Source organism: Leptonotus elevatus, chromosome 5, assembly GCF_054856555.1.
Source record: "Leptonotus elevatus isolate MCC_2025b chromosome 5, RoL_Lele_1.0, whole genome shotgun sequence".
Lineage (NCBI taxonomy): Eukaryota > Metazoa > Chordata > Actinopteri > Syngnathiformes > Syngnathidae > Leptonotus > Leptonotus elevatus.
The window spans coordinates 19,549,854-19,560,284 of NC_141243.1; the positions used below are offsets into that span (position 1 = coordinate 19,549,854).

General features: G+C 40.8%; 1 protein-coding gene across 2 annotated transcripts; it reads left to right on the forward strand.

Annotated features, from left to right (window-relative positions):
- The first annotated feature begins 981 nt into the window (after window positions 1-981).
- On the forward strand, window positions 982-9,662 carry anapc5 (anaphase promoting complex subunit 5). 2 transcript variants are annotated; one of them, XM_086074989.1, is made up of 17 exons: window positions 982-1,456; window positions 1,529-1,608; window positions 3,200-3,309; window positions 3,392-3,635; window positions 3,725-3,791; window positions 3,873-3,974; window positions 4,048-4,238; window positions 4,311-4,392; window positions 4,479-4,571; window positions 6,048-6,229; window positions 7,130-7,265; window positions 7,370-7,444; window positions 7,523-7,644; window positions 7,716-7,823; window positions 7,916-8,063; window positions 8,146-8,308; window positions 8,677-9,662. In XM_086074989.1, exons 1-17 carry the CDS (start codon window positions 1,259-1,261, stop codon window positions 8,898-8,900), a joined length of 2,325 nt encoding a protein of 774 aa, XP_085931115.1. In that variant the 5' UTR covers window positions 982-1,258; the 3' UTR covers window positions 8,901-9,662. The 2 variants fall into 2 exon arrangements, with proteins under 2 accessions (XP_085931115.1, XP_085931116.1); XM_086074990.1 differs by having other exon boundaries at window positions 8,680-9,662.
- The last annotated feature ends 769 nt before the right edge of the window (window positions 9,663-10,431 follow it).

Sequence of the window (10,431 nt, forward strand, 5' to 3'; positions counted from 1 at the left end):
TTGTTGCTATATATAGCTCTATAACCTCTGCGGAACTGATTACTGTTAATTACTGTACAATTTATGATGATAATAAATATTGGTCAATAAATGGATAGAGTCCAGTTATTAAATAAAGATTAGATTATTCTAGATTAGTATTTGTTTGTGCTGTACCTTTTTGCATATGGAGCTTTTTGACTATTTCTACATGCATGCATGGACTATGAAGCAAGGGTCACCAAAGTGGTGCCCGCGGTTACCATGAAGCCCCCAAGGACCACATGAGTAGCTGGCAGGCCTGTTCCAAAAATAGCTCACCAGTGCTGGAGCATTGTCATTTTCTAGGAATGCTGTATAAATGATTATTTGAAAATGTAAACAGTTGAACAGATTTATAGAAATAAATTGTTGCATATTGGTATGTATCTGCTTCCTGATTATTGTGAGAAATATTTAACATGATCAGTGAATTTACATAAATAAATGTTATTAATTAGAAGTAACGACTAAGGCTGTCAAAAAAAAATTATATATATATATATATATATATAATTGATTATCCTATCGGGTAATTGCCCCCGTTTTGAGGCAGAAATGTTTGTGTCGAAAGATTTTTTTTCTCTCCTCTTAAACAATAACATACAATAATGTATAATAGCATTTGATTAAATGTAATGTGAACAAATTTGTTATTTCAGAAGTTTGTATCAAACTGGGAGCCCTTCTTACGTATCCAAGAAGTAACTCTCAGTTTCGTGTACTTTTTAAACTGCAATTATTCTTTTAAAAAAGAAAAAAAAAGAAAAAAAAGATTGCTTATACAGAATATATTTTTATAGACATTGTGATCAAAATTAGTTTATAAAATGAGTAGTGGAAATGTGTCAATTGCGCGTTATGACATTATTGTACTGTTATTCACGTTCCAACTGTCGAGAAATATGTTGTAAATAAAGTTATTATACAAAAAAAACATGCGTCACTGTGACGTATTTTTAAGTGGACTGAAGGAGGGTTGTTTGAAAGTACAGTAAATAGCTTTTGTTGCTGTGTTTATTATTCTAAGATATATGCATTAAATGACGAGATAAAAGTATATGATGCGATGCCTTATTTTTAAAATTAACACTCAGCTAAAAAAAAGTCATGCCTTTCACCCGAGCTAACGTTAAGAAGTCGCTTTGATAGCTTGCTAGCAAGCTAGCCACTGCTATCTGCTCGAAGGCTGCTCAGTGCTCGTTCGTCCTCACGGAGATATCGGCAAACATTTGGAAGGATGGCAAGTGTACACGAAAGTTTGTACTTCAACCCGATGATGACAAACGGGGTGGTCCATGCCAATGTTTTCGGGATTAAAGACTGGGTCACTCCATATAAAATCTCCGTTCTGGCATTACTGTACGAGATGACATCGTCTAAAATCACTCTGCCAGAAAGAAGACTCCTGAACAAACTCATCTTACCTCTACAGCAGGTAGTCTTGAATTACGTGGACATATTACAGTCGGCACTGGTGGGAATGTGCTTGTTTGATGCTGTGTTTCAGAGCTCGGACCTGTCTCTTGGCCAGTTCCTCAAGACCGTGGCAGAGTGTTGTCCAGACGCTGCAAATTCCGTCAAAATGAGGTTTGCTCCAAACAGGACAAACTGTCCCCAAACCTGTACAACCTTTAATATATTTAAAATATTTTGTCCCTATCATGTAACTCAATAGAACGTTGGATATGTAAATGTCTAGGATGCTTTGTTTTTTTTGTGTTTTTAAACAATAATAATTCATACAGAAACAATAATATGTAATACAACAAACAATGTAATGTACACAAGCTGTACACAACATTTACACAAAACACAATCGCACACATAATAATAATAAGTGGCGTGTCTAGGTGCGAATGTTAAGAGTGCATGGTTGTTTGTGTATAATATGTGCCCTGCATTTGGCTGGTGACCAGTTCAGTGTGTACCCGGCCTCTCGCCCAAAGTCAGTTGGGAAAGGCTCCAGCACACCCGCGACCCTAGTCAGGATATGCATGGGTGGATTGATGGATTTTAATAACAATATTAATAATAATACAATCATAAACAACCACACAAAATGTTTTTCTCCAATCTAAACACACCATAGCTCCCTTACACCAACATTTAGCTATTAGATGAGAGTGATGAGAGAGTTGTCTTTGACAAGTATGAGTGTGCTTGGATGATAGATGTCACAATGACAGCGTGCATGACGTCACTCACGCCAAGCTGAGTTTGAAAGTAAACAATCAACTGCAGTCCTCCAACAGCCAATATTTTGTACATTGGCGAGCAATGCACACACAGAAACATTAGTTCTAATTTGAATGTACCTAGACTGCATATTTTGTCAGAATAAGGTGTGAAAGAAGAAAAAAAACTGTCCCTAAACCTTAACCCCCTTTAATACAGTTATAACATTTTACATTAGAAACCTCTCGGCGCAATCCTGCAAACTACATTCACAATAATACATATTTTTTAGAAGAAAATAGAAACTTTTTGACAGTGTCAGTTATAAATGCGCATTTTTTTACTTTGTAAAGGCAGAATGTGCGGTACTGCTCTTGTATTGGACCACATTATCTCTCATATAGCGCTATAGTTATGTCGGTTGTAGGACAACATTTGCATCCTACACGGATTTATTTTTTATCTACAGTATACATGGACAGGTTTTGCACATCATATACACACTTCTACTTCATTTTTTGTCATTGGTCTTTTATTGTTGCAAAAAAAGCAATTTACTGCAGAATCAGTATATTTACTTCCATCCATCTACTACCCACTAGCGCTTGCCTTTGTTAAGGTCACAGGTGAGCTGGAGCCTCACAGTTGATTTTAAAAGAGATACAGGGCACACCCTGGTCTGGTCATCAAACAATTGCAGGCCACATACAATAAAGACAGAAACCATTCACACTTAAAGAACTTTGATGGATAATTTTATTGTCGTCAACCAAACTAACTTGAAGAAAATCCATGCAAAGCACAGGCACATGCAGAACATGCAAACACCACACAGGTGGGCCTGAGATTCAAACCCAGAATCTGTTGATTATGAGGCAGACATGTTAACCACTTGTCCTTTTTATAATTATATCTGAAAATCAAAATGTTGCTTCATGTCCGAATAAAAGCAAGATCTGTGTAAATATCTATCTTATATTGTTGTTGTTTTTTTCATTCGAAGGCTTGATGAAATGGTCGACGGAGAGCTGAAAGACATGGAACATTTCTTCTCTACTCTGCTCACTCCCTTCACGGCTTTTGATTCGGAGGCGTATAAAACCAGTGTTGTGGGTGGGTAGCACTGCAAAGCAAAAAAATAAAAAATTACAATGGAAGTTATCAAGCTTTCGTCTCTCCTTTTGCTGTGTTTTAGGTCTTTTCATGAGGCACATGCTCCTGGCCTATAACAAGCTTTCCTTCAGTCAGGTGTACAAGTTGTACAAGTCTGTCCAACAATACTACCACAACCTGTACTCCAAGCCCACGGAGGGCCAAGTGAGTTTGGTGTCATGTCATATGGATTTGGATAATATGGATCTCACCAGCAATGAAGATACAGTTGGAGACCGACTAGACAGAGAGGAAGGGGACAACTCTCGAGACGGCTCTGAGATTCCGTACGTGTTTTGACCTGTTTTACTCAAAGTATAAATTTGTGTTTTGCTGGAGATATCTGCTCATTTGCATCACTCCGATGTTATTTTAGGCCGGAAAACACTCCAAGCCGAGGTCCCCTGTCACAAAAGCAAGCCGAGTACTTTCTTGCGAAACAGGTGCGTTTCTAACTTGAGCAGTTCGTTTCAAACCAGTTTGCATTTGTGTGATGCGCATTTGGTGTGTCCGCGCGTCCTCAGGCGTACCTTCTGAAGAACGATGAGAACAAAGCTCTGAAGCCAGCATTGCTGCAGGAGGAGCTCAACAACATGCTCAAGTTTAACCCGGACTTTGCTGAAGCAGTGAGGCTCGTCTTCGTCATCATTCCAATTTCCACCCTTGGATCGTTTCATGGATCGTGTTCTTGTTCCTCAGCACTACTTGAACTACCTGAACAGCATCAGAGTACAGGACATCTTCCTCTCGGCCCACAGTCTCTTACATTATTTCGACCGCCTCATCTTGTCTGGAAATGAAGGGAAAAGCAGCGGAGAAGAAGGCTATGGCAGGAATCTTCGCTATGCCACTCTAAACTTGGCCAGCCTTCACTGTCGCTTTGGGCACTAGTGAGTCCAAAGCAGTTGAACCCAGCAGACAGCTCTTTGGACTACCTGAATGTTTCTTTTTCTGTCCTCTAGTCAGCAGGCTGGTCTGGTTCTGCAGGAGGCCATCCGCATCGCACAAGAGTCCAATGATCATGTCTGCTTGCAGCACTGCTTGGTAAAACCAACTTCTATTGTTTCGTGTATGTGTTTTTTGTACAGTTATTAATCATTTCCTTTTCTTCTTGTGCCCTGCATCATCAGAGTTGGCTCTATACACTGGAACAGATGAAGGGATGTGACAGCACTGCTCTAACGGAGGATTCTGTCAAAATGGCTGTTCATTTCTGCCTGCCGGTGGGTGTAACATGGCCCGAATTAGGAATGCTATAGTGAAGAGTGTCAGAAGCCTTATTTTAACTGTTGAATTTTAATCAGCGGCTTCAACAGATAAGATTTGAAAATGGCGGCGTCAATGTTTAGTCTGTGACTAAATTAAGTCACATTACTGTTCAACATTTTACACAACACTTAAAAGTTATAAAAAACAACACGGACCTGCTATATGGAACTTTTTTTCCCCCAAAATACAGTGGAACCTCGGAGTTTGAACGTCTCGGAAATCGTACAATTCGGACTTCAACCAAAAAAATCTGAGTAAAAAATGCCTCGGAGTTTGAACTCATTTTCGGAGTTGGAACACCCAAGCTCAGCCGAACGTACCTTGAAAACGGGTAGCCGAGCGAAGTCGAGCAATGCCGAATGCTCACGTTGCGGTAGTTGAGACGATGCACTGCTCATTTCCAGTCAGATCGTGAAGCCCCCAGAGGTGCTCCATACATTCATGAGTTTATTTTTATTTTTCCAAGACAATTTTCTTCACCAAGGGCCCAAAAAAAGACAACAGTGCCAGTGGCAGAAAAGAAAAACATACAGTGCTACGAACCACAGCGGAAATAGGAAGGAGATTATCGCGCAATTGTAATTACCGTGACTACTTCTGTAAGCAATGGCACGAGGATCCCCCCTTAGCTGGTCAACAACGTGCCTGACGTTAAACAACGCACGCAAGGACCGTTTAGTAGTCTAACAATATGCCCAATGTAAAATACACAAACTCAGCACTGAATTAAAGCTAGCATTAACATAGCATTTATCATCCACTGATGCCATCACACCACAACAAAAAAGGTAAGGTATTTTTTATTGTTTAAAATACTGTACATAGTGTACATGTTTTTTACATAAATAGAAATTAAAATGGGAATTTCTGTTTTTGGAGCTTTGGAATGAATTCATTGTATTTTCATTATTTCCTATGGGAAAAAATGTTTTGGAGGTTGAACAATTCGGACTTTGAACATTTTGCAGGAACGAATTATGTTCAAACTCAGAGGTACCACTGTATAGTCTTTTTATTTGACCATTTATGACTGAAACATCTTCTAATTAGCAGATTAACACCTTGGCTGTTCACAATGGGTACTCCTGCAAGGCTCTCCTCAATAGTTTTCAAACTGGATTCGGGTTTGAATTTCCTGCCCTCTGTCTGTGGAGTGTGTGCAGTTAAATTTTTCATCAACAGGTGGCGGTAGTGATTTGAAATGGAATATTTTACATTTAGCAGCTTTAAATACATTCTGTTTTAAAGCTTCTGAAAGTTAACAAAGATTAATGACAAATACATTCAAGAAAACAATGTCTGTATGACATCATCATCATCTGGTTGCTCTAACTCCCATCACTGCAAAGTATTCTGGGAGGTTGATCCCTTTAAGGCTGTCCTGTCCGTCCGTCCCTGCTGATGTTGACCAACTCCTCTCTCTGCTACAGTACCTTGCGTCGCTCGGCATCCAGTCTTTGGTCCAGCAAGGGACAACACAGGGTAAAACGGCGCACAAGTTGATGGACGCGCTAAAGGACACAGACATCCTGCACTGGAAGCACAGCCTGTCGGAGTTGATCGAGATCAGCTTGGCTCAGACTACATCCATATGGAGGATGTACGGCAAAAGGTCGGTTTTGTTTACCTTGGAAGGCCGGCACAAAGTTTACGGTGCACTTCATAGTAGAGCTGAACAAATAATCACATTCAAATCGACCTTGCAATGTAGTAGAATGCAATTTTCAAATCGTAAAGGCTACAATTTGTGGAGGGAAGGGCAGCGCTGCTTCATTTTGGCCGTCGGCAGGCTTTATTTATTTATTTTTGTTTATAGTGTGTAGATAACAAAAGCCAGTTGTGGTGCAACAAAGTATTAGTGGAGCGTTCTTTCTTTTTTTGATTCCATAATTTTTCCCTCTGAATCTTTTCCTTTCCTTGGTCTAAACAAGTAACTGTTACCGTGACTACCATCATTTTTCCACTTTTTGGGTTTCCTAAAATGTTTCTTAAAGCCAGAAAGTTGTCATTTGAAGTGACTGGTGATTTCATAATTTTTGCCAGAGGTTGTACTGGTACTTAGTTACTTTTCTTCATGCTAGACTTGTTTGGCAGAAAATTATTATTATATATTATAATTTTGTAAAAATGTATATAGTGAATGCTTAAAAGATCACAAGTGAAAGTGTTGAGTAAGTTAACAACTTCAATGGAAGCAGATAAATAAACTACTTTTCATCTAATTTGTGGTTCAACTTCATTAGCCTCTATTTTAGCATAAGCCTTACTTATAAATCCAAAACATGTATGTATAAAGAAAAAATGATATTGTAAAACAGATTCATCTATAGCTTATGTTTGGGAAAAAAAAATACCTGGGAAGAGGACCTTGAAAATATAATCACATATTAAATCAAAATTGCAATACATTTGAAATGCTCTAAATAACGTAAAATGAGGATTTAAATGACTCAATAACATCACAATCTCTTACAATGAATTGTTTTACTCCCATTGTGTTTCCAATGTGCAGCACCATGGCTGTGCAGCAGGCCCAACTGCTTCTCCACATGAGCAGCTTGGAGCCGGTCAATTATGGAGTCCAGCAGAACAACACGGAGGCCTTCGCCGTGGCTCTCTGCCATCTGGCTGAATTGCATGCCGAACAGGTTGCACTTTGGATCTTGTATACTGTACCTGTGATGATTTATGCCCTGCTGTTACATATCTGACGTGCACAGCGGTTCACATTCTTCCTTTGCTTGTGCTGCAGGGTCTGTACGGTGCCGTTTCAGACATCCTCCAGCATCTGAAAGATCAGTTTCCTGCTCACACACAGCAGGCCAAGGTGTGGGCTCTCACCCACAAAATCATTTCTCCATAAATCATGTCCTGCGTTCAGCTTGTTTTTCTTTTCCCAATGCAGCTCTGGATGCTGTGTGATCTGAAAATCCAGTTTCAGATGTACATGAATGAGGGGAAATACAATTTGGCAGATCAGCTGATCACCTCTATTTCTGCTTTAAACAAAACGGAGGGTCTCTACAGGTGATGCGTGAAGACACGCGTGAAGTTAGTTCTCCCAATTGGAGTTCAAATACTCTATCTGTCGTTGCCAGGAAAGTCCAAGTTTTAAAAGTTCTCAATCGAACAACAGAGGCTTACAGCATCTTGCAGCGACTGCAGCTGCACTGCGAGAAGACCAAATGCACAGAGATGGTCATCAGGTAAAAAGGCAAACCCCGTCCCAATGCAAAATTCTAACATTTCGGAAAAGTTGGTTTTGTTGGAGGAATCATCAGTGTTTTGTCTGCTGCAGAGTTATGCTTTCCACCGCTGAGCTCCACTGGGAGTCGTCCGGCTTCTCCACAGCACTTCCTCTCCTCTTCCAAGCTTTGGCCCTGGCCCGACAGCACCACCTACAGGCGCTGGCCTCAGAGACCCTCCTTCACCTGACCTTTACGCAGGTCAGTCCAGACCCATTTGCCCTCAATTGTAGTCAGTACAAACACACAAATGTGGTTTGGTTTTGTTTATTTCTTGCCGCAGTTGATGTTGGGCGTACCTGAGCAGGCTCTTCTTGTCCTGCATGAAGCCATCGAGCCTGTTCTGGCCCACGGAGCGCTGGTAGACAAAGGGCGCGCCCTGCTGCTGGCAGTCCGCTGTCACATGGCTGTTGCTGGATTGTGGCCAAATAGACGAGGACAAGCAGGTAACACTGTGCCTCAGACACATTCCTCCGGGAGTTGCTCTTCAGCCTCACACGCAGCCCAGTACCCTTCATGTCTGTCTTAGCAGGTGCTACTAGTTCACTACTACTGGTGACATTAGAAACTTCTCATGCTCAAATCTAGCACTTCACAAGTACTATAAGCACACAGATAAACTCGTGCACAGGTTTGCCTCACTTGTAATATTTTGTTGTCCTACAAATATGCCACAATTGTCCTACTGAAAATAAAAATCATACTAGTAACCTAAAAAAAAATAGCATACTAGCACATAGACCTTAAGTTTGATATCAAGCATTTCAAAATGGATACCCAAACTGCTTTCCATAAGCGGCTGATTGTCTCCCAGCAGATTTGCATGTTGCGTTGTCGGCGGTGGACATGCTGAACGAGGCTGCAGTTTATTTCTCCAAACTGAACTGCAAGGAGCGCATGCGAGAGGTCCACTACCTGCAAGCTCAACTCTACCATTCTCTGGGGCAAACAGCCCAACGCAACAAAAGTGCCATGCTCTTCCGCCTGTTGGACCAGGAGCTGCAGTCACCGGCACCGCCACTCTCCATGCGCCTCTGACTCTTTTCTCTCATTTGGATCTTTGAAAGGAAGCCCGGACTGGCCACTAGATGGCAGTAAGGCCCTGTTCTGCTTGGGTCTGCTTCCAGCGCCTTCACCTTGAACATTCATTTATACCAACTAGAGGACAATGTCAATCACCTTCTGTTGTGTTACTGCATGAAGCAAATACACTCAGCACTATCAGTTTCTAGCTCCAATTCTCAAACCACTATTTCTAGTGGTGTTCACGTAGCCTGCAGGTTTGAACGGTTGCACATTGCTAAACATAACGTGGTTTTGACTTGCAATGCAACAGTAGCCCAGGTTTTGTCAGACACGGCTAGAAATGACGAAAGTTTCATGAGCTGTCATTCTGCTGTGGTTTCTGTAGCGGCTTTTTGATGAATGGAGGTAATCTTACAGTTTCACTGAGCTGGATTATTCACAGTCCGCCAGGAGAATACTGATGATGAATCCACAGGAGGAGATTGTGATTGCATTTATAATGTAGGAGACCTGCCATGACATAACTAGACTGTCCGGATTCCACTCAGCTTTGACATGTGAAGACTAATAACACCTATGTTCTCTGACAGGACATCCCCCCACCACCACCAAAAAATATATGAATAAATTAGTTTGGTCAAATAAGGATGTTTTGTTTTTGTTCATCTAGTGTGAAAGATCTTGAGACCACTGGAAGCACTTGACATACACTATCCGCCGTGGAAAGGGTATGACATCAAACGAGAAATGCATTAAAGGCTTACACCTGCCTTATGCTAGGCTACTGTGTTATTGACCATGAAATGAGCTTCACTACAAAAAAAAAAAAAAAAGCAATTGTCCATTCCATAGCATATTTTTTAGAACAATCGTGGGAATGCATATACCACACATACAAATCTAATTTTCAGCCTACAAAAGAGCCAATCAAGTTATAAGGAATACATACATAGAGAATACATAGTGGTCATCAATTCGGTTTTCCTTGACTGTGACAGGTCCCCAAACCGTTCTGTTCCCACATACAATTGACTGGAAGGTCTTTAATTAAGATTCCGGAGGAACCAGAAGTCAAGCATCTGATTAGAAAAGTGTCTTCCTTTTTATGTCCGACGGTTATTTGTAAGTGAATCCTTGAAATGGGGACAAATAACAGCAGGTAGCTTTTCATTTGGCTCTATGGTGTTAGTGTCTTGTTCATTTAGGGCACTTGCATGAGTGAAAATAAAAACCCCACTATCAGCAGTAACCCAGCTAAAAGGCTGCTATAAATAGCCTCTTCTCATTGCTCTGAAATGTAATGAAAAAAGCAGCCTGACATTTTGGTGGGTGATGTTAGTTCGGAGCTTTGATTAGCGAGATTTATTCTGTGGATGAGCGATACGGATGACAGATTTCTGCTTTGAAATGAACCAAAGTGACGGTTCTGTGATAGTGATGAATCACACTGTAAGGTATTGGGAAAAAAATTAATCAGCCTGCACTGGCAAACTCCGTTTGTGACTGATGTGTTCCTTTTGTAAAGATTGTCTGGCATTGTGCA